The sequence below is a fragment of the Heloderma suspectum genome, chromosome 1 (genome assembly GCF_057233095.1).
Source record: "Heloderma suspectum isolate Gila_16-S chromosome 1, 16-S_ref, whole genome shotgun sequence".
Lineage (NCBI taxonomy): Eukaryota > Metazoa > Chordata > Lepidosauria > Squamata > Helodermatidae > Heloderma > Heloderma suspectum.
Window position 1 is genome coordinate 126,865,819 of NC_139458.1, and position 24,933 is coordinate 126,890,751.

The window sequence follows — 24,933 nt, forward strand, 5'->3', positions numbered from 1 at the left end:
CTTTAAGATAAAGAAAATGTAACTAGAAGGAGAAGAAGAGCCTATCCCAAATGTGTGTCATTGGGACTAGTGTAAGGCAGAAAGGTTTAAGTAAGTGAGTTTAACTTGAAAAAGACAAATAAAGAAACAAGGCTGGTGCATGGATCAGAAAGTTTTATATAAAAAGTTTGAAACATGATCTGCAATACAGGCAGATCAGCAAAGAAAAAGAAAGCAAAAGAAAGAGAAAAAAATTGTCTTCCCATACTAATAAATAAAAGTGTTATCAAGCACTTTGGGAAGCGAAGTTGTTTACAGGAAGCTGTGCCTGAGAACCAAACACTTCTAGCCTATGCTGAAAATGCTTGCTAGTGTTGTGCTGCCTCATGGGTAACATGTATGGTATAAAACCCATTTAGCCCAATAGCTCGTGGTTCAGAGAAGCTGTCTGATCCAACCATTAAGTACGCCTTTGTGCTGTAAGTTACCCAATAAAGTCTCCTTGTAAGTAACCCCCCCCCCCGCTGGAATCCCAAAACACAAGTGGGGCTAGAGCGCCTCACCCAGTATCAAACCCTGCTGTTAGAAGCCATGAAAGCAGGTATGAAAAAGTCAGTTAATATGACCAAAGTGTCTAAAGTGCTGCAAGGTGCCACCGAGGCCCCAGAGCGTACTTGGAGCGTCTTTCAGATGCCTATTGCCAGTACACCTCCCTCAACCCAGAGGCCCAAGAAGACGTGGATGAAAGAAAAAAGAAGAAGACCCGGCAGAGGCAGAAGATTCTTAAAAAAGAACCAGTGTGCCCAGTGTGGACAAGATGGACATTAGTGACATGAATGCCCAAATAAAATAAATCAAATACACAAAGGAGAAAACCAAAGGGGCCAGAATGGGCGAAGAGGGAGACAGCTTGAGAGGGGCCGTGACATTGACTGTGAGGGGCCGTGACATTGACTTCATAATTGACACTGGAGCAGCATCAAAAGCAAGCAAACGTTAGCCTTAAACAAGAAGTTCAAACACTGAGCAAAGTTCTTCAAGTCCAGCATCGCTTTGTCTTAAAAAAATAAGCCATTCCCATCACAGAAGCTCATCCTTTCCAACCAAGAGTTAAAGTATGAGTTAAAGAGGGAAAAATAACCCTTTGACTCCCAGATGGAGAGAACTGAAAACTGTCATACTTTCCACCCCCGCAGCTATGAAAGCAGCTGGAGTTAAACCCTGGATACATTGGACACGAGTCAAGAGAGCGAGAGGGGGAGAGTAGACTGTAAACAGAAATCCTGAAAATCCTTTAAAAATCATTCTGAAAAAGCAGTAAGAAGACTCAGGCTAGACCTTACTGTGGACACACCGGGAGACTGTCCCCCTGCGTACGGTCAGACCTGCAACTGGAGAATTGAAGAAGGGGACTAGACCCTACTGCAGCTTGCCAGGTGAATAGCTGCCCAGCGTATGGTCAGATCCCAAAGAAGATCAAACATGTGTGTTGTAGTGTTAGTAGTGTTGCATTGTGTCTCCTTAATAAGGTGCAAAAAGGGGGGCCAGCCCCTGAAAGAGAAAGTTTGTCCCAGGGATTTGCTGATAATTACTGGCTTCACCTGGCTAACATCACGAGAGTAAAACATTTTTGTTTGCCAAGAGGTATACCTGCAAACAGGCTTATTAGCTCTTGCCTAATACCTGTCTGTAGACATCCTGGAAAAATTCAAAAAGATACCATGTTAAGAGTTTATAGTGTAAGTTTAACTTATTCCCAAAATGCTAATTGGGGTGTAGTTGCAAAGATCCTACCCCCTACAGAGTTCACTCTATGCACCCCCATTGTTGCTACATGTGCACGAATGCTTAATTGTCAAATTTTTTTCCAGAAAATATAAAGCTATCCCTGGCCCCCTTCCACTGTAATAAAATTCAAAACATATCTTTTAATAATGCCCACATACTTTTGCCTCATTTTAGACATGTAGTTCCCGCACTTGGTCATTCATTCCTGCCAACTTGTCTAATAACCACCCATGTTGCCTCAGCCACCAATTAAACTGGTGCCAATTCTTCCCCTGTAGCCCGAGAAAATCCGTCAACGGCAGCCTCGAGCACTCCAACTAACTAAAAATTGTAATAGTCATGTGCAGTTATATTCTGACTCAGAAAAATTGGCCTTAGCAATGTCACTGGTTAAGGTTCCAGGTTTAGCCTTGGCTGATGGTCTGGAAATCAACCGGTTAGCTTGCAGCTTAGCCAAAAGCATAAATGCCACCTCACGAGCATTGTCATTGTTAAATAAAGAGTTGCGTGATCTAAGAGGTGCAGTGCTAGAAAACAGAGCTGGTATAGATTACCTCTTCCTTCTTCATCATTTAAGTTGTGAGACACACCAAAAGCTCTGTTGTTTTAACTTAACTGATAATGGCAATGCTGTAGATGAACAGATCAACAAGCTGCACAATATAGTAGCTAACAAAACAATAAAACAAAACAATTAGCTAAATTAGTTAACCCCTTGGCTTCCAGATCTTAGCTGGCTTGAAAGCATTGTTCATCCTAATTCTACCACTGTTGTTCATAGAGATACTGTTATGTCTCTGGGTTCCTTGTCTTATAAGCTGTTTAACCAATCTGTTTTATGTCTCAGCTAGTAAAACTGCTGCCCTCTATGCTCTAATAGCCCAACAAAAGGCTAAGTAATATGTATGTCACAAAAAGCTTTGTATGGTTATCAAAAATGCTATAATTGTAATGAAATTATGCATTTAAGGGGGGAATGTAGCAGCCATATCGGGGGTCAGACTAAGTAGCCTCTTGCAGTCTCATGCTTCATGTTCTTGCTGAGCTCTTTCTCCCTTGAATATATTGTTGTAAGCTGACGAGACACAGGAATTCCTTATCTTGTCAAAGGTCATACAGTTGTATATCTTGTTCTCTGCTGTTCTCTTCTGTTCTCTCCTTATCATGGCTACCCTATAACCCAGTTCTTGTATTATAAACAATAGTGCTAAGAGAAGAAATGTTGAGGATTGCAACCCCATGCGGGAGGGAGAGAAGGAGCCATTTCATATGTGTCACAATGTCTATAAAACCAATGTGCTAATGTAAATCGGGGCTTCTGGCTCTTTGGAAATGATTCCAGCCTTAAGCCCGCGCGTTAAATAAAGAATCTCTTTTTCCTTCACTCCGTGGTCTCTCTGACTCTGGGTTCTGCAACACTATCATAAACATGACCCGAGTGTTACTTTAAACAGATGTGAGAACGGCAGCTCTAGTAAGGGCACAAAATTTAGGAGTTTAATCATTTGTTCTCCTTTGGGGAAAAAAAAAAATCACACTTTTGGGGTATTAATTCAGAAGGAAGGAAGAGTGAAAGTGAAAAATGTTGTGCAACCAAAGACCACATTAATTGATCTGTAACCTTGATTTGTGGCTTTGGGGTGGGGGTGGGGAACCCTTTTTAATATTCATATATAAATGCTATCTTATTGTACTAAGTAATTCAGAGGAATAACACCCCCGCCTCTGAACTGATAGGATGTCTGACAGGAAATAAGTACAAAAAGCAAAGCTGTCTCTAAATTATAACGATATAGTAGCTAAGCTCAATAAAAGACCAGCCAAGCTAACAGGATAGTTTTTTCTGTTTTTATTATCCATTATGTTGACTGTGAAATGGTGAACTGCAGAGGACAAGCTCTCCATGAAGACACTTTTTCCTGAGGTAGCCGATACTGGCTGACTGCCGAGATAGGATAGTGAGTTGTATGGAACATTGCTTTAACCATGGCATGCACTGATAGTTTCACTCCTGGCCTGAAAATCAGGTAGGGGGGTGTGTGTGTGTGTGAGTTCAGTTTAAATTCCCTCCTTTCCCATAGACATCTTGGCTGACCCTATGTCAGTCATACGTTTTTCTGTATTACCATCCTATCTGAATGATGAGGTTGTTTTCTTCCAAATCATGCTTTTTGGAATGCAGATGAGTCTTGGCTATTGCCATTTAGCAAATATCGTATTTCATGAAGGGCTCTGCATTCCATTGTTACAAAAAACGAACATAACATTCTCAGTTTTCAAAAAGATCCAAATGGTGTTTTTGAAGTGACTGAGCAATAGGGATGTCAGAGAAATCTGCAACAGACTCAAATGCATCTGGATTTCTTGCAGTCCTGTCTGTGAATTCCATGCCAGACCAACATCTGTGGGTCAAGAGGATTTTGCAGACATGGGACCCCCCCACACACAAGTTTCCCATTTCCAAAATTTAGTTTGCGGGGGGCAGTATTCTGTTTACTGGCAGTAACATAGAGAGTAGTGTGTGTGCACATGCGTGTTTCTTTAGAATGAAGTCTCCATGTTCATGCATCATATATATATATATATATATATATATATATATATATCCTATATCCATAAATGGACTTGGGGTCTTTTCATGGGCATTCTCCTACGTTTGCTGGCTGGGAGACTCCCTGAGTCTTTCTTGGCAAGAGCCCTTTCCCTCTGTGGTTCAAAGACACTCAGGCAATCTCCCAGCCAGCATTCTTAGGAGAATGCCCATGAAAGGACCCCAAGTCTTTTTATGGATATAGGAACGGCACGAACATGGAGACTTCATTTTAAAGAAAACACACACACACATACACACACAATGCTCACTACATTACTGGCGGTAAGCAGAATACTGCCCGCCCCACTAATTTATTTTCTAAGTCGCTTGTTCTGTAAATTTTTAAAAAAATATTTCCATATTTTTCTGGATGGGGAAAAAATAATCCGAGACCATGGGTTAATTGGGTTGGTGGACTGGAAAATCTAATCCAATCTGTGGCGCTCACACGAACTAGATTTAATACAGTCCTAACATCCCTACTGAGCAATTTGGTTCATGGTAACAATGCAATTATTTGTAAATGAGGCAAACACATACCTCAATGCTCACAATTCCAGATGAGAGCTTTGCCACACATGCTACCTGCACACATTCACCACAGCATTTCCCTTCTTTCTGGATATAGTGGAAACCCTGAGGACAAAAAAAGTTGACTCTTAGCTATCTCACCTAAAGAACATGAATTCACACAAAATCACTTACATTGGAGCACACATGGGGCTTTGGGGCTCCTGTGCTTGCATGCTGCCCTTTTAATTCAGTGTGGGGATAGATCTGCACATGCAAAGGAATACGTATGCAGAATTGCTCCTTCCATAGAAGTGAATGGAAGGGGGAAGCCCTAACTAATGGAAGGTTCCATGTGTACATCAAAATGCCTGCATCCACAGCAATTCACTTGGTTGATACAATTGGCTACAGAGAGTTGTGCATCTTCAATCTTCTTCATTGGGTTTTGTGTACTATACTTAAATTCCTGAATATGTAATCTTCTTATACCAGACGAATTCATGAGAATTCCCTAAACATAAAAAGAGTTACTGTATTGAGGTTTCCCCCCTTCATGGATCACTACCTTGTTGTGGCAAAGAGGCTTGCGTAACTCAGCGAAGCTATAAGCTATGCCGTGCAGGGCCACCCAAGACAGACAGGTCATGGCGGAGAGTTCTGACAAAATGTGGTCCACTGGAGACGGAAATGGCAACCCACTCCAGTATTCTTGCCAAGAAAACCCCATGGAACGTATCACAAGGCTAAAAGATATGACGCTGGAAGATGAGCCCCTCAGGTCGGAAGATGTCCAATATACTACTGGGGAAGAGCAGAGGGTATTTCCAAGTAGCACCAGAAAGAGTGAAGCGGCTGGGCCTAAGCCGAAAGGACACTCAGCTGTGGATGTGTCTGGTGGTGAAAAGAAAGTCCAATGCTGTAAAGAACAATATTGTTTAGGAGCCTGGAACGTAAGATCAATGAATCAAGGTAAGCTGGAGGAGGTCAAACATGAGATGGCAAGAGTGAACATCGACATCTTGGGAATCAGCAAACTAAAATGGACAGGCATGGGCGAATTCAATTCAGGTGACCATCATATCTACTACTGTGGGCAAGAATCCCTTAGAAGAAATGGAGTAGCACTCATTGTCAACAAAAGGGTGGGGAAAGCAGTACTGGGGTACAATCTCAAAAATGACAGAATGATCTCAGTACGAATCCAAGGCAAACCATTCAACATCACAGTAATTCAAGTCTATGCCCCAACCACTGAGGCCGAAGAAGCTGAGGTTGATCGGTTCTATGTATGAAGACCTACAACACCTTCTAGAACTAACACCAAAGAAAGATGTCCTCTTCATCATAGGGGATTGGAATGCTAAAGTAGGAAGTCAAGAAATAACTGGGATAACAGGCAAGCAGGCCTTGGTGTACAAAATGAAGCAGGACAAAAGCTAATAGAGTTTTGCCAAGAGAACATGCTGGTCATAGCAAACACTCTTTTCCAACAGCACAAGAGGCGACTCTACACAGGGACATCACCAGAGGGTCAATATCGAAATCAGATTGATTATGTCCTTTGCAGCCAAAGATGGAGAAGCTCTTCCTACAGTCAGTCAAAACAAGACCTGGAGCTGACTGTGGCTCAGATCATGAGCTTCTTCTTGCAAAATTTCGGCTTAAATTGAAGAACGTGGGGAAAACCACTAAACCATTCAGGTATGACCTAAATCATATCCCTTATGAATATACAGTGGAGGTGAGGAATAGATTTAAGGGATTAGACCTGATAGACAGAATGCCTGAGGAACTGTGGACGGAGGTCCATAACATTGTTCAGGAGGCAGCAACTAAATTCATCCCAAAGAAAAAGAAATGCAAGAAAGCAAAGCGGCTGTCTGATGAGGCTTTACAAGTAGCTGAGGGAAGAAGGGAAGCGAAAAGCAAGGGAGAAAGGGGAAGATATACCCAATTGAATGCAGAGTTCCAGAGAATAGCAAGGAGAGACAAGAAGGCCTTTTTAAATGAACAATGCAAAGAAATCAAAGAAAACAATAGAATGGGAAAGACTAGAGATCTCTTCAAGAAAATCGGAGATCTCAAGGGAACGTTTTGTGCAAAGACAGGCATGATAAAGGACAAAGAAGGCAGGGACCTAACAGAAGCAGATGAGATTAGGAAGGGGTGGAAAGAATACACAGAAGAACTATACAGGAAAGATCTGAATGTCCCTGATAGCCATGATAGTGCAGTCACTGAACTTGAGCTGGACATCCTCGAGAGTGAAGTCAAGTGGGCCTTAGGAAGCATTACTAACAACAAAGCTAGCGGAGATGACAGTATTCCAGCTGAGCTATTTAAGATCCTAAAAGACAATGCTGTTAAAGTGCTGCACTCAATATGCCAACAAATTTGGAACACTCAACAGTGGCCACAAGACTGGAAAAGGTCAGTTTATATTCCAATTCCAAAGGAGAGCAATGCCAAAGCGTGTTCAAACTACTGTACAGTTGTGCTCATTTCACATGCCAGCAAGGTTATGCTCAAAATCCTACAAGCTAGACTTCAGCAGTATGTGAACCGAGAACTACTGGAAGTACAAGCTGGGTTTCAAAGAGGCCGAGGAACTAGAGATCAAATCGCCAACATTCGCTGGATCATGGAGAAAGCAAGAGAATTCCAGAAAAACATCTATTCCTGCTTCATTGACTACTCTAAAGCCTTTGATTGTGTGGATCACAACAAACTCTGGCAAATTCTTAGAGATGGGAGTACCTTACCTGTCTCCTGAGAAACCTGTACGAGGGTCAAGAAGCAACAATAAGAACCAGACATGGAACAACCGATTGGTTCAAAATTGGGAAAGGAGTACAACAAGGCTGTATATTGTCGCCCTGCTTATTTAATTTATATGCAGAGTACATCATGAGAAACGCCGGGTTGGATGAATCACAGGTCGGAATTAAGATTGCCGGGAGAATTATCAACAACCTCAGATACGCAGACAATACCACCCTAAAGGCAGAAAGCTAAGAGGATCTAAAGAGCCTCTTGTTGAGGGTGAAAGTGGAGAGTGCAAAAGCTGGTTTGAAACTCAACATTAAAAAAACTAAGATCATGGCATCTGGCCCCATCACTTCCTGGCATATAGAAGGGGAAGAAATGGAAGCAGTGACAGATTTTACTTTCTTGGGCTCCAAGATCACCACAGACGGTGACTGTAGCTATGAAATTAAAAGACGCTTGCTCCTTGGGAGGAAAGCTATGGCAAACATAGAGAGCATAGTAAGAAGCAGAGACATCACCTTGCCGACAAAGGTTCGTATCATCAAAGCTATGGTTTTCCCAGTAGTAACGTATGGCTGTGAGAGCTGGACTCTAAGGAAGGCTGAGCGCTAAAGGATTGATGCTTTCGAACTGTGGTGCTGGAGAAGACTCTTACGAGTCCCCTGGACTGCAAGGAGGTCAAATCAGTCAATCCTAAAGGAAATCAACCCTGGCTGCTCATTGGAAGGACAGATAATGAAGCTGAAGCTCAAATATTTTGGCCACCTAATGTGAAGAGAAAACTCCCTGGAAAAGACCCTGATGCTGGGAAAGATGGAAGGCAAAAGGAGAAGGGGACGGCAGAGGATGAGATGGCCAGATAGCATCACCGATGCAATGAATATGGACTTGAGCACACTCCGGGAGAGAGTGGAGGACAGGAAGGCCTGGCGTGCTATGGTCCATGGGGTCACGAAGAGTTGGACACGACTGAACGACTGAACAACAATTGAGGTTTCCATGTGCAGCAGCCACTCTTCCTTCCCCATCCCACCCGCTGCTAAGCTTGCATGTTCCACTGGGAAACTTTAATATTTACCAGCCCTTGTTAAAAATCCTGGTGAGAGTCTCAGTGATTCCATGTAGGATGCAACAGGAAGAGCCTATGTGCACTTTGCTGTGCAAGCCATCAGCTCAGTGAGGTTTGTAGATATTGGGCAACCCCTCTCCAGATTCTGATGAAGTTCCTGGTTTGGGGTGGAATCTGGGCTTTCCAGAAATTCAGTGGAAAGGAAACCCAAGCTCCAAATTGAGAAAGCTACATTGATCCACAGAATTATCTCTCAGGTTTTGTCCATCGTATTCGTTTTAGAGTGTCTAGCTCAAGAAACATCAGGCTCAGTATCTGAACCAAATATAATGGTTATCTAACATTTTCATTAACTAGCTGATGTTAATTCATATATGGATGGACTAGCTGATGTTACCTAGTCTGAGCTCAGTAGTGCTCTGTATTTTTCATAGATCTAATGTTGTGGCTGTAAAGGGCCATTTCCCCAACATTATGTCTGCCGTTGTGCACACATTAGATCTACGAAAAAGACAGAGCCCCGTCTTGCGTTAAAATGGAGACTCGTGAGGAAAACAGGCAGATGTGGGGCATGCGAGCAGACGGCCCAGGCAAGTCCCTGCTGCTTGTGCGGCTCGATGGGTGGGGTCACTAAGCCAAGTTCGGGGGCACAGGCAAGGGGAGTCTGATGTACTCCCAGACCCAGTCGGGGGCCCATACCATCCCTACAGGCATCACATTCACAGCACACCTCCACTAATAGCTCCAGGAACACTATGCCATCTGGTAAATTCCCCTTCTGATGTTACTTTTCTTAAGCCACTTCTTTTGGAACAGCCATATGTGAGTCTAATGGATACAACTAGGGGCCAGCTTCAAAATTAGGATGGCCCAATTTGCATAACAGTTGTGTGTGTGTGTGTGTGTGTGTGTGTGTCTATAATTTAGAAATAATAACTATACTTTAAGTAGAAATAGAATACATCTCACCATAGTGGGGAAGACTGACCAGGTGATTCTTTGTGCCTGCTCAGTGCCCTGCCCAGGTGCTAACTGTTGATGGGGAACTTCAAGGCCCTTGCTTTCCCCCTTTGTGGTGCTTTCTCCTTAAACTGGACATGGACTGGACAGCCCTTCAAAGAGTGGACACTTTCAAACAGAAGACTATCCTATAGCAACCTTTCAAATAGAGGACTGTCCTCTGTAAGAAGGACACCTGGCCACCGTATTAGGCGCTTTGCCCATTGTGTACGTCAGATTCACATCTTCAGCCATTTTCTCCCTGCTCCCTTAAATAAACTATAAATATATGAGGGGGGGGGGGATGATAGTATCAGAATCAGCCTAGCTGTCTGCTGTGGCTGAGCAATACTTTTCAGAATGTTTCAGTGTTTCTTTTCTGGATCTATTATTATTGCAGTGGGGTTGAGGATCAAGCATAATGGATCAACCATTTCCCAACCAGCTGCTGCTCACTATGTCTATCTAAATACCTGTAATATTGTCCCTTTTTTTGTTGGAGAAACAGAGTCACAATCCAACAGCAATTGCACTTGATCTGGGTAGGGAACAAGACTTGCAGAGACACTGACGGAGTAGAAGGCAGCCACCCAAGTGAGTACTTACCTCTTGACATTGAGTAGGGCACTTCACTGGCGTGCATTTAATTTGGTTGATTTGGGTTCCAGGATCCTGTATCTCAGTGCAGATGCATTCATCACAAGAATCTGAATATACCAACGATCCAGGCTTAAATGAGACATGGGAAAGTAAAGGTAATTGGAGAGAGAGAAAATAAACCACCACACTTGGTCATCTCATTGAAAATAAGTATACCCCCACCCTTGAAAGTGCAGTGAAATCCCCCCACTGAATTTTACAATATTTGGGGAGGTTTTTCACCTCACCCTCTCAATGTTCTGGATGCTTTGGCCCAGTTCTAGTAAACAGCAGCTTCTGGGAAATGATTTTGTTTCCTGGGGGGTGGGGGAAGAGCATGGGGGAAAAGAATGAACCATCCCTTGCCCCATCTTGCAGTCCTAATTCAGGTTGTGGGGCTTGCAGCTGCTTTTGTTTTGTTCTTTTAAAAATCAAATACATGCAGATATAATCTTGCATTTTAACGTATTGTCCTTCATATATAAGTGGGAAGGAGAGTTTTTGCATGCCCCTTCACCAGTCCCTGCAACAAAGTCATAGAAGATAAACTGTTCCCAACTATTAAAGGCAAAGGAGCAAAATATAACAAAATGAAGCCCGACAACACTCTAGAACAGAAGGATGTTCCTAAACGAAAATATTTAAATGTGATATAATAGAGCAACATTTTGAAATAGAGTTCTTTTATTGCTTCCGTAATATCATAAAGCTCAGTTAACTTAATCTGATTGCTGGAAGAGATTTGGCAATGAGCTTTTTAAAAAGACAGGAATCTTCCCGTAACTAGAATCTAGAGATTTGGTGTTTTATTTGTTTGTTTTGGTTTTTGCAGTTACAGGTTCATAGCCAAAGCAATATGCTAGCAATGTGCTAAAAGCAAGCAGCAGTCCTTACCTGGTACTCAGTACCTTGAGATACACAAACATTTTTAGGTCCTGTACGTAAAAGAAAAACAATACTCATAAAAGTTGGAAATTTGCGTGTCTACTCAGAATCTCCCAAGTAAATGTCTGTAGGATCTTAACCTTATACTGCTTCCACTCCAAGAGAATGTGTGTGAATTTGGTACTTACTACAGAAATAAATGGGACAGCATGCATCTCCCGAAGTGGCTGTTACAATTTGGAAGCCCAGGTTGCATTCCTGTTTGGTCAGAGAACAAGACCTGACATCACATTCTGTAAAGGAGAAAAATAGATAAAATGAGAAGGCATTCACTGTTCACTCCTATCATCCAGATGACAGATGAGATGGGCTGGTAACAATCAATTGCCTTTTAAAATAATATATGGCTTTGATCATAAAGTTCTGGATTATTCATACAGAACTGGTGCAGACAGGGAGGGCAGCATATGTTCTCTATATGTTAGTGCAGAAAATGTATGGGTCTTTGTTCTACCCTGGAAAAGATGTCTCAAACACTTGCTGAAGCAGTGGTTTAACATTAGGAATGTCTGTTGCTGGGAAATCTGGCCCCCTTGGGGCTCTCCGGAGTTCTGCACCATGCCTGACTCAGCTTGCTTTTGTGAGTCGAACTGCTGCTTTTCCCTGAACTCCAGGGGCTTTTGGCATTTTTTTTTGTCTCATCCATAATTTGCACAAAAAGAGATTTTGCAAGTTATGCAGATTTGTGTAAGATCTCAACAGGAATTTGCACAAACTGTATAATTTGGGCAAATTACAGCTGAAAACCACTCAAAATTGTGTAATTTGTGCAACTTGAGGCCATAATTTAAGCAAATTAAAAAACACCCCAAAGTCCACTAGCTGGCCCAACTTGCTGCAGGCTGAGTCAGATCAGGTAGTGGAAAGTGAACTGAAGTCTGGGGGTGGGGGGAGCTAATGAAATTTCACCGAGCGCCACCCCACCCACCCCAATCGGATTCCTCCAACATCCCTACTTACCACACACTATCTCTGTACAGCAAGGATCTTCTGACTGTGTCTGCACTACAGGTACAAATCCTTCTGTAGTACAAGTGGTTGGTGGAGACTTTGCACATATGTGGAGTGAACAAGAAATGTCCAGCATCTCTTTGCTGCAGGTGCAGACCTGACAATCTTTTTCCCAGGTTTCTCCTGGCTGTAAAATAAACGTAAAAACAAAACATGTTGACCAGAGCAATTCATAAATCTGGGAGTAAGTTTCTAATAGTGATTTTGTATGAAGAAGGGCCTTAGCTCGAGCATGTAGAGCATGCTTTGCGTGCAAAAGGTCCCAGACACTAGGGCTGTGCACCACTTTGATCTGAAGCCTGAATAATGAGGCAAAGCAGGCTGATTTGGAGGTGCCTCGGTGTGATCTGAGGAGGATCAGAACAGCAGTGAGGCACCCCAAAGCGAAGCAGCTCGTCGATGAGGCACCTCGTCCACCTTGGAGATTTGTAGCTCTTTTGATGCCTTCTGAGCAGCCCAGATAAGCTGGCTCCAAATGTATCAATTTGAGAGAGATCTGAGAGGGGCATAGAAGGGGGAGGGAGGGGGGGAGAGGTGGAGGAGGGAGTGAGCTTTGGCGAATGGCAACTCTAATTGCCAAATTAGGGCTGAACATAACCCAGCAGATGCCGATCAGTGACAGTGGGGGGGGGGGGATACTGGATAAATGGCTGCATTTCCTCATTCTGAGAGAGGTGGTGTTACTGTGGAGAGGGGTTTGTCTGAAATTATTTGGCTAGAGGTGTGTGTGTGTGTGTGTGTGTGTGTTGTACTACTGCTGTTCTTCCTTCCCAATTGAATTCTCTTTCTTTCTTTTGTAGATTCTTTATTTAAAAAAACAAACCTGTAGTACCTACTTTGAGTTTCCTTCCTGGGTCTTAGTCTCCCCCCACTCCACCCTTCTGTAATAGCCTTGCATTCTTCCTGTTCATTCATTTAAAAAACCAGAAAATTTCACTTTAGTTGCTTAGCTTCCCACCCCACTTTTCAATTCTCTTTCAACCATTAGTTTGCCCTTACTTTGATTCTGTGTGTGTGTGTGTCTCTATATCTATCTATATATACCTTGTCCTTGTTTTTGGCTTCCCTCCACCACCACTTCTTCTCAATTCCTATATTCCGTCCCTTCCCATTTTTGATCCTTTTCCCTACCCCCCCAAACAAAACCCTTTTCTTTTCAGTTAAGATTAGAGATAGTCCCCCCACCCTTTGCTTGTAGTTGACTGTTTGCTTTTCTTTTGCTCTTGTGTGTGTGTGCATGCTTGCTTGCTTGTGCTGTGTTGACAAGCAAACAGTGTGTGTCAAAGCACTACACACAGTCCACATTTCCAAAACCAGTGGGCAAAGCACTGCACATATTAACAGCTATTATTTAAATAATATAATACTATGCTGTGTGGCAAAGCAAGCAGCCCAATATGAGGTATCTTCAGAGTGTTGGCAGGGACAGAGGTGGGCAAGGTGCCGCTGGGAGTAGCAGCAGTGGTAGACAAGCTGGCTCTCCCCCAGTCCAGATAGTGCATCCTGGTGTAGCAGGGCAGCAGAGTGCGGAGGGAAGTGGCAGTGCCCGGAGGTCACTGTTTGAGGAGGCTGGTGGAGGCAACAGCAGTATCACTGTTGCCAAAGGAGCAGCATCTCCTTCTGTAGTGGAAGAGGGGAACCTGCTGATGGACATGCCTGATGTCCTCAGTGTGGTGGAGGGTCAGGAGGAGGAGATCCTCCAGGGTGTGGGGGAGGACAAGCAGCAGGCAGAGGCTCCAGCACCCGACCCCTCTTCCATTGTTCACCCTGCTCATGTGGTGACCCCTGAGACTCAAGGCAGACAGTCTCTGTCTCCACAGAAATGTCAGGGCAGCATTGTGTGGGACCACTTTGAGGTGGGCGTGGATCCCAGCACTGCCATCTGCAGCCACTGCAAGGCATCCCTGAGCAGGGGGAAACAGCCAGGGCACAACACCAGTAGCAGCCTGCTCCTGTCCTTAAGGAGGCAGCACCAATCAGCCTTGCTTGGGGAAGAGGCCCCCATGTCCCAGCAGGCAGGCAGCAGGGGCAAGCAGAAGGCTGGTAGTGCAGGAAATCATGCAAGCTCTCCGTCTCTCACCCCCAAGAGGCTTAGGCAGGCCACCATGGAGGACATGGGGTGGGGGAAGTATGGGTGGTCCACAAGGTGGAAGTTTCCATAGTTCGACTTGATGTGCCCTCCTGGCAGGGTGGCTTGCTGCGTCTTGCTGCCTCTGTCAGAGAAGACCACTGTGGTTGCTCGCTCTCAGTTCAACTTGATGTGCCCTCCTGGCAGGGTTGCTTGCTGTGTCTTGCTGCCTCTGTCAGACAAGACCACTGTGGTTGCTCTTGGTTCAGCAAAATGTGCCCACCTGGCAGGGTTGTTTGCTGTGTCTTGCTGCCTCTGTCAGACAACCCAACTGAGAGCCTGAGGTCATCGACTATGATTCTGAATAGGAAAGTACTAGGGGAAAGGGGTTGTTTGCACTTCAAAGAAATTTACAGCAGAGATTAGGGATAGTGACCTCCTCCGCTTCAACACCTAACTTCTGTGATTATTATCCCTTCTGAGTTTGGTTTAAGTTTCTGAGAACAGCACATTTTGCCTGTGCCTAGCACAAAAATTCCTGGGCAAAACTGTCTGAAATATCGCTGGTGGGATTCCCTCCATGGGGACTGACAGTTTTCCAGATTTTATGCAACTCTGTGGAAACAGTGAAAAGTTATACCTCTTTGCTTTGAGAGTTTTTTGTTGAAAAAATCAAATTGTAACTCAGTCTAGCACAAAAATCCCTGGGCCAAACTATCTGAAATTTGGCAAGTGGGATCCCCTTCATAAGGGCTGACAGTATTCCAAATTTTATGTATTTATCTTGAGAAGTGAAAAGGTTATGGCCATTTCTATTTTCTAATGCAGGTCAATAGGGAAATGTCATATCAGAATGATTTGAATATGTATGTATGTATGTATGTATTTATTATTATTATTAAATTTATTAATCGCCCATCTGACTGGTCACCCAGCCACTCTGGGCGATGTACAACATACAATAAAAACAGTTTAAAACAATAAAATTCTACAATAAAAACATTTTCTAAAATACCCTAACCCACCCCAAATGCCTGCCTGAACAACAACGTTTTTAATGCATGACGGAAGCTCATTAAAGTGGGGGCAAGACGGAGTTCCCTAGGGAGGGAGTTCCAGAGTGGGGGCCACCACAGAAAAGGCCCTCTCCCTCATCCCCACCAGTCTAGCTGTCCTGGCTGATGGGACAGAGCGAAGGCCATCCGAGGCTGATCTTGTTAAGCAGCCTGTCTGGTGCTGCTGGAGGCGCTCCTTAAGATAGGCTGGGCCGGAACCATATAGGGTTTTAAAGGTCAAAACCAACACCTTGAATTTGGCCCGGAAAACAACTGGTAACCAGTGCAACTCCTTCAGCACTGGAGTGATGTGATCTCGCCGGCGGCTGCCTTTAATCAGGCGAGCCGCCGCGTTCTGTACCAGCTGCAGTTTCCGAACCGTCTTCAAGGGTAACCCCACGTAGAGCGCATTACAGTAGTCTAAACGAGAGGAGACCAGGGCATGTACTACCGATGGGAGCAGATGGTCAGGAAGGAAGGGGCGCAGCCGCCGTATCAGATGGAGTTGATACAGCGCTGTCCGGCTCACAGCTGACACCTGAGCCTCCATGGACAGCTGGGAGTCCAAAATGACCCCCAGGCTGCAGACCTGGTCTTTCAAGGGTAGCCGTACCCCATTCAACACCAGGTCAACATCCCCCAGCCTCCTCTTGTCTCCCACCAAAAGTACCTCGGTCTTGTCAGGGTTCAGCTTCAGCCTATTCCTCCCCATCCAGCCACTCACCGTCTCCAGACATTTGGACAGGGATTCTACGGCCAACCTTGGTGAAGATTTAAACGAGAGGCAGAGCTGCGTGTCATCCGCATATTGATGACACTGCACCCCAAACCTCTTGATGATAGCCCCCAGCGGCTTCACATAGATGTTAAATAGCATCGGGGAGAGGATGGAACCCTGTGGCACCTCACAAGTAAGTGGCCATGGGTCCGAAACCTCCTCTCCCAGTGCTACCCTATGGTACCTGCCGGAGAGGAAGGACCGGAACCACCACAATACGGTGTCCCCAATGCCCAACCCCTCCAGGCGGTCCAGGAGGATACCGTGGTCAACAGTATCGAAAGCCGCTGAGAGGTCAAGGAGATCAAGGAAGGAGCATTCACCCCTATCCAGAGCCCTCCTCATATCATCTACCAAGGCGACCAAGGCCGTTTCTGTCCCATGCCCAGGCCTGAAGCCCGACTGAAATGGGTCTAGATAATCAGTTTCTTCCAAGTGTGCCTTCAACTGCACCGCCACCACCCACTCAATCACCTTGCCCAAAAATGGCAGATTTGAGACTGGGCGAAAGTTGTTCAAAACTTGAGGATCCAAGGAGGGCTTCTTTAAGAGCGGTCTTATCACTGCCTCCTTGAGGGCTGATGGCATCACTCCCTCCTCAAGGGAGGCGTTCACCACCGCCTTGATCCCCTCACCCAGTCTCCCTCTGCAGCTCATAATGAGCCAAGATGGGCAAGGATCAAGTAAGCAGGTGGTCGGCCGTACCGATGAAAGCACCTTGTCCACTTCATCAGGAGGAAGAAGCTGGAACCGATCCCACAAAACCGGTTTGCCACAGGCCGCCTCTTGCTCACTAACTGTATCCACAGCGTGCAGAGTAACACACGTAATCTGATCAATTTTATCTGCAAAGTGCCTTGCCAAGGCCTCACAGGAGGCCTTAGAATGCTCCAGTGGTTCCGGAGCCACAGGACCGACCAGGCTCCGGACCACTTGGAACAGCCTCCTGGGACAGCACTCTGCAGACGCGATGGAGGCAGCATAATATTCCTTTTTTGCTGCCTTCACTGCCGCGTGATAGGCTGAAGATACAGCTCTAGCCCGTGTCTGATCGTCTTTGGAGCGAGACTTCCGCCACCGGCGCTCTAGCCGTCTCACCTCCTGTTTCAGAGCTCGTAACCGCGGATTGAACCATGGTGCAGTCCGAGCCCTGTTCAGGGGGAGAGGGCGTTTTGGAGCCACCTGATCTAATGCCCCAGTGATTGCGGCATTCCAGCCACCCACCAGGGTCTCGACCGAGTGGCCGTTGACATGCCCCAGAGAATCCCCAAGCGCGTTCAGGAATCCATTTGGATCCATAAGACGCCTGGGCGGACCATTTTAATGGGTCCTCCACCCCTGCGGAGGGGTTGTGGAACCGAGAAGTCCAACGTCACCAGATAGTGATCTGACCATGACAAGGGGGTGGTGGATATACCCCCGACTTCCAGATCACTCCCCACTTCTCCAGAAACAAACACAAGGTCTAGTGCATGACCGGCTACATGGGTGGGCCCAGTTAGAATATGGTGCAGCTCCCAGGAGGCCATGGTCTCCATGAAGTCCCAAGGTGCTCCTGTGAGGATGGCCTCCGAATGTACGTTGAAGTCCCCCAACACCAGTAAGTTAGGGGACTGTACACGCACATCAGAGACCACCTCAAGCACCTCGGCCAGGGAGTCAGTCGTGCAGCGGGGTGGACGGTACACGAGCAGAATCCCCAGACTGCCCTTCGGGCCCAACCTCCAGTACATGCACTCAGCAACCTTGGTCTCCCGGAGAGGGGGTCTGGTGAAGACCGAGGACTCTCAGTAGATAACAGCCACTCCCCCTCCCCGATCCCCAGCCCTCGGCTGCTGTGCATACGAAAATCCAGCTGGACACATGGCTGCAAGGGTTGGAGCAGCAGCCTCGGCCAGCCAGGTCTCCGTAATACATGCCAGGTCTGCACCCTCATCCAGGATCATGTCATGGATGAGGGAGGTTTTCTGGGTAACAGACCTGGCATTGCAGAGCAGCAAACGAAGGCCAGAAGATGGGGTCACGCCTCCCCCAGCCATCCTTTGGCTCTGGACAGGCCCGGAGCAGGGGACAGATACTACACATCTCTCCCTTGTTCCCCTTACCTGGCATGGCCTGCCCCTAGCGCTCCGCCAGCACCTGCCGCCCAGCCTCAGTATCTTCTGGCCCCCAACACTCCCCCCACTGCCTCCATCAGGTGGACACATGCCCCCTCGCTCCCGCCTATCAGGCAGGCTACCCACCCCTAAAACCACAACAAAATCCCCCAGGAAAAAGAAAACACACACACACACACACACCCCAATTAATTTGGAATATCCAAATCTCGCTTCGTATTTCGATCCGAGTTGAAGGGGATGGGGTCTAAATCAGTCTGAAGCAAAGCGGGGCTGATTTGGAAGGTCCAAAGTGGCACTCAAAGTGGGGGTCTGTGCTAGGGGTGTACGAAACCCCACTTACCTGGCTTTGCCGGGTTCCACAGGTGGGGGGAGGCGATCTGTTCCTCCCCCTGGAATCCTCGACGGGGGGGGAAGTGATCTGTTCCTCCTCCCCGGAATCCTGCCTGGCCGGCTCTGCTCTGCGGCCAGGCCACAGAGCCGCCAGCCAGGCCAACTCGCAGCGGGGCCTCCAGCCACTGCCAGGCTGGTGTGGACGCAAATGGCGTCCTGAGTAAGGGATGCCATTTGCGTCCCTATGGTAGCCCGTGATAGGCTACGTAAATATTTATGTAGCCTATCACAGGTCACAGCTAAAGCAGGGATGCAAATGGCATCCCCTACGCCATTTGCATTCCCGTTTTATTCATGATAGACTACGTAAATATTTATGTAGCCTATCATGGCTAAAATGGGAACTCAAATGGCGTCCCCTACGCCATTTGCGTTCCCGCTTTAGCTGTCATAGGCTACGTAAATATTTACGCAGTCTATCATGAATAAATACTTACGTAGCCTATCATGGGCTACCATAGGGATGGAAATGGCGTCCCCTACTCAGGACGCCATTTGCATCCGCACAAGCCTGGCAGCAGCCGGAGCCGCCGCCACCACTGCCGGAGCCGGAGCCGCATCCAGGTAGGCTCCGTTTCGCGGGGCTTTCACGGGGTGGAAGGGCAGGGGGCTCTGTTCCACCACGGATTCCAGGGGGCCGAATTCACTGGAATTCAGCACCCCTGGAATCCATGGTGGAATTCTCTAACATCCCTAGTCTGTGCACAGCCCTACCAGATACATCTCTGACAACTCCAGGAAGGACTGGGAAAGACTCATGGACAGCCAATGCCAGTCAATGTAGAGTCTACACCAAGCTTCTTCAATTTGTTGCCCTCCAGATGTGTTGGACTACAACATCCATCATTCTGCTGGGAATGATGGGGGTTGTAGGTAGGGATGTCAGAGAAATCTGGAACAGAATCAAATGAGTTCAAATTTCTATGAATCTGACCCACAGATTCCACAGCAGACCGGCTTTTACCAAGTTGCAGAGATTTTATGAACTTGTGGACCTTTTTTAAAAAAAACTTTCCAAAATTTTACGCAACTGGAGTCATAGAAAAATACATAAAACAAAAAAGCACCTGCTGAAAATGTGCATTTGCCCCTTCAGTTAAAGCATGAAAATGCACATTATGGGGGGGATTTGTGCATTTTGTGGGGATTTGTGCATTTGCACACATGTGAATTTGCACAAATTTGGGAAATAGGAAAGAATCCAATTATGCCAATAAGTGGATGACAGAACAAAAGGCAATTGACATGCGATGTATCCATGGACATGATGAAATGACAACACTCCATAGAATGTGAGTGACTGATACACTTTGCCCTTAATGCTACCATAGACACTTTATTGACTAATCATAATGATTATAGCATGGCATGATAGCGCTGTTCATTGCATTGTGTTTGCTATATGTAGGTATTCAGTTATTTCAGCTTATCTCAGCATGTGGGCAGAGTTTAAAATATTATTCTGGGCATATTTCACCTGTAGAATTCAAGAGGTTAGCTGTAGTGGCCTCCTTACCTGCCGCAATACTCCATCAGGTCCTGTGCAGCCTGCAAATTAGGACAATGAGAAGATGAGGAAGTTGATTTCAGAATGAAGGTTTCAAAACTGCAGACCCAATCATACATGAATCAGGATGCCTGAAGGGTGCATATGGGAAAGCATGAGAGCGTGGCTAAAAGGACACTTCTACCATTTGTAAATGTAAATGTTGATGTTTTTCTGCTTATGAGACCATCCTACAAGGATTGTTCTAATGGGGATTTAATCCAAACAAATCCAATCAACTTCCTGGCTCAGTTGTCCTTTTCATGATGCTGGTCTCATTTCTTCCACCGGTTCCACTAATTCAGAATACAACATACATTCTTCAGGGGCCGCTTTATTGGCAGCTTGGACTGACCATACTCTTCTCCACACCCTCGGTTTCCTTACCACAAACAGGAACACAAATACTATCATGGGGATTCAATTGGATCGTTCCATCAGGGCAGAAACATCCTTCCACAAGTACTTCTGAAATCATGTCCCCTTTTGGCAGATTGGTGCGGACATCAATTTTTCTGTAGGATTATGTTAAGAGGGTAAAGGAAGTGTCACTGAGTCTGATCATTCAACTTTTATTTTATTTCATTGGATTGTTAACCCACCCAATTCTCAATGGCTCAGAGTTGGAACAGTTAGAAACAATCTGATCAAATCAGTTCAATAATCAGCCATCATCACCACAAACAAACAGTGACTAAAAGATAACTAAATACACTGGTGAACTCAAGCAGTTCTAGACTTTCCTGCAAGTTCCAAGACTTAATGGGATGGATCCTTGAAAACACATTTTGATATGTATTTCCAATGTGCATTCTGGTATGACTGACGATGGATCAGGGCTTCAGAGCAAAGTCAATGTGGTTTTGTTTGCCCTCAAAAACGTCACCACTTAGACAAATCTGAGTGATTACATAGCGCCATGACATCATCGTGTCCACTTCATAATTGTGGATTGGCTAGGATCATACAGTGCAGAAAGGAAGGCCTGAAGTAATGCTTTAAAAAGGTACTGAAACAGCAGCCAATCAGGAGAACATGGGCTATGGATATGCATGAGAACTGGGATGGGGGGTAGGGTGTAAGGAAGGGTTTTCTTGGAGTGCTTTTCAGCACACTGTTAAAAAGCACATTTTTTTGCCTTGAATATGTCTGAAAACAAAAATTTGGCACAGCTTTCATTATAATATCCATATCAAAGAACAATCCCAAGTGGAGTGCTGCTGATCAGGTGAACTCATGGTGGTTAGCTGTGATCAGCACACATTTTTCACAACATAGGTGGGTACAAATCTCATGAAAGATGAGCTGATACGACTTTCCCTTAATAAATTACTCACCCACTAGAGCAAGTGAGCCTTTCCATCCTCCCACATGGTTTATACATTTGGTCCCGAGAGCATGTGAGTTCTGTGAAGCATGAACAAATTCCAGCTGAAGTTCACCTACTTAGGCTTTACATTTTCCAAGCATACACAGTTCACTCAGGTGTGAATTCACAACTGCCATCTTCTCTTCCTGGGGATAGGTAACCTGGTGACCTTCAGATGTTTTTGGATTACAGTTCCTATCATCCTCAACCATTGGCCATGCTGGCTGGGGCTTATGGGAATGGTGGTCTAAAAGATCAGGAGGGCCACAGATTGCCGACCTGTATACATTTGCCTTGGTGCATTAGGGAAGGGGAGCAGAAGGACACCACTGCAACAGTTGGTAGAGAAGTGCTGAGGAAGGGGGCCCAGAGGGGACCCAATTTAGCCTGTAGGGAAGGGGGCCCAGAGGGGACCCAATCTTCTACTCCTCCCCCAGAGATGATAGGCACTGGTGGCAGCTGCTGTGATGAGGAGGGTCAGTGGTCAGCAGTAGGTTCTGCCAGGGCAACCTTGGTTGGCCTTGGTAGATGCCTAAGGATGTCAACCCCTGATACCAGCCCTGCAAAACTCCTTGCATTCCTATAACTAGCATATTCAGAAGCAACCTAGGCTTTAATCCTCCAGGAGATGTTAACTTTCTGTATTCAGTGAGTTTTTGGTATATGTGTGTGTGGGGGGGGGGGCATTTGAACATACGGTTCTCCATCTGAAATGGTATAGTCCAGGGAAGGCTGTTCTGTATGATATTTCTGACTGTGGGGTCCATTTTCACCTCAGAAGATAATCTGATTCATTTCATAATCTTTATGGGCTTCCTGGAGTAGAGGCTGTCTAATGATCAACATGACAGACATTTCATAGGGGTATAGATATGCTCAGCTGGAGCCCTAAACATCTTCAGAAGACAGTACAATTCTGACTCTCTTTTCACACGCTCTTTATACTGATGTAACTTTGCTCATTTGAGCAGCCAGATTTATAGCAATGTACCCAGGGCCAGTGTCAAGGGTACGCATGGTTGGGTCCTGCATCCCAGCGGGGCCCACTGACAAAAGCCTCTTGGAATTGCTTCTCCACTTCTCCATTTCAACCAACTTGTTCACCTGCCTCTCATTCTAGCCCAGACAATGGAGGTGGTGAGAAGGAGCAGCAGTAAATGCCATTGCCTACTTGCTCACAGGCCCTCTGCCTGTCAAGAGGTAGTAAAAATGGGAAAGGATGAGTAATAACAGCTGTTGACAATGGTGATGAGAAGGGAGATAGAGGGAGGGGGCCCAATGAGGGTGTCTTGCCCAAGAGCTCCCCAAAGCCTGGATATGGCACCAAATGAGGTGGAGAAATTAAAATAAAGGCTCACAGAGCAACCAGATGACAGAACCAGAATATACTACAAAACAAAAAGGAATAAACTCAACAACCCATTCCTGGGAGGTCTTTCAGCTCACCACACTTCCTGTTGGCTTTGCTTCTCCAGTCCACACAGATCCCATGGAACCCACACAAGGCTGCATAGGCCTGGAGACTTCCACATTTGGTGTACTGCTGTGGTGAGTGGGAGCATCCATCCACAATGCAGGCATCATAGTAAGGCCGTGGGGGGACAGCATTGTGACATTCAGTGAAGTTCCTTGTTTAATAAAGAAAATGGCATCAGTTTTACAGTGTGAACTAAGATCTTCAAAGCAAAGGAAATAGAAACTAATTGTAAAAATCTGTTCAGATTCCAAACTGGTCTAGTGTAAGATGATATTTACAATAAAACCCTCTTTTCTGTATGCTAATCATCTAGCATAAAATAGATTTTTAAATATATGTTTATTATAATTAGCAGTGAACCCTCTATCATATTATTGTATGCACACATGTTGGGTTTATTTATTTATTTATTTATTATTTCATTTCTATACCGCCCAATAGCCGAAGCTCTCTGGGCAGTTCACAAAAAATAAAACCAAACAACACACAATAAAACAATTTAAAATATATAGAACATTAAAACCACAATATAACAATACAACCACAATAAAACCTAGCAGCAGTGCAAGAGTTTAAAATACAGATTTAAAACAGCAAAGATAAAAATTTAGAAAGCTAAAATGCTAAAATGCCTGGGAAAATAAAAAGGTCTTCACCTGGCGCTGAAAGGAATACAATGTAGGCGCCAGGCGAACCTCACTAGGGAGCTCATTCCAGAGCCGGGGTGCCACAGCAGAAAAAGCCCTCCTCCTAGTAGCCACCCGCCTCACTTCCTTTGGCAGGGGCTCATGGAGAAGGGCCGCTGATGATGATCTTAAGGTCCGGGCAGGCACATATGGGAGGAGGCGATCCTTCAGGTAACCTGGCCCCAAGCCGTTAAAGGCTTTGAGTGTTAACACCAGCACTTTGTATCGGGCCCGGAAATGGACTGGCAGCCAGTGCAGCTGGAAAAGTACTGGCGTAATATGAGCTCACAGGCCAGTCCCTGTTAACAATCTTGCTGCCCTATTTTGGACCAGCTGAAGTTTCCGGACCGTTTTCAAAGGCAGCCCCACGTATAACGCATTGCAGTAATCCAGACGAGAAGTTATCAGAGCATGGATAACTGTAGCTAGGCTATCTCTGTCCAGATAAGGGCGTAGTTGGTATACCAGCCTAAGCTGATAAAAAGCGCTCCGTGCCACTAAGTTCACCTGTGCCTCAAGTGACAGCTCTGGATTCAAGAGCACCCCCAAACTACGAGCGTGATCCTTTAGGGCGAGTGCAACCCCCGCCAGAACAGGTTGAATATCACCTAGCCGGGCAGACGAACCACCCACTAACAGTACCTCCATCTTGTCTGGATTGAGTTTCAGTTTATTAGCCCTCATCCAGTCCATTACCGTGCCCAGGCACTGATTCAGAACAGCCACTGCCTCACCTGGTTTTGATGAGAAAGAGAGGTAGAGCTGGATGTCATCTGCATATTGATGGCACCTCAGCCCACACCTCTGGATAACCTCCCCCAGCGGTTTCATGTAGATGTTAAACAGCATGGGGGATAAAATAGAGCCCTGTGGAACCCCATTGCCATGGCACAGAGCAATAATCCCCCAGCACCACCTTCTGGAATCGGCCATCCAAGTAGGAGCGGAACCACTGTAGTGCAGTGCCTCCAATTCCTAACCCAGACAACCTATCCAGAAGGATACCATGGTCGATGGTATCGAAAGCCGCTGAGAGGTCCAGGAGAATCAACAGGGTCGCACTCCCCCTGTCCCTCTCCCGGCAGAGGTCATCCCACAGGGCGACCAAGGCAGTTTCCGTTCCAAAACCAGGCCTGAAG

The 24,933-nt window shown here is 45.8% G+C and overlaps 1 protein-coding gene across 1 annotated transcript in view; it reads right to left on the minus strand.

Moving 5' to 3' along the window:
• LOC146357828 (mucin-5B-like) overlaps positions 1–24,933 on the minus strand; it is a 128,541-nt gene that overhangs the window by 17,231 nt on the left and 86,377 nt on the right. Inside the window, exons 36-44 of the mRNA XM_084851447.1 lie at positions 23,078–23,259; positions 21,600–21,669; positions 20,650–20,777; positions 20,233–20,264; positions 12,255–12,432; positions 11,423–11,527; positions 11,244–11,284; positions 10,317–10,439; positions 4,901–4,996 (exon numbers count right to left, since the gene is read on the minus strand). Coding sequence (XP_084707573.1) covers positions 4,901–4,996; positions 10,317–10,439; positions 11,244–11,284; positions 11,423–11,527; positions 12,255–12,432; positions 20,233–20,264; positions 20,650–20,777; positions 21,600–21,669; positions 23,078–23,259 — 955 coding nt within the window. The remainder of the gene's footprint in view (positions 1–4,900; positions 4,997–10,316; positions 10,440–11,243; positions 11,285–11,422; positions 11,528–12,254; positions 12,433–20,232; positions 20,265–20,649; positions 20,778–21,599; positions 21,670–23,077; positions 23,260–24,933) is intronic.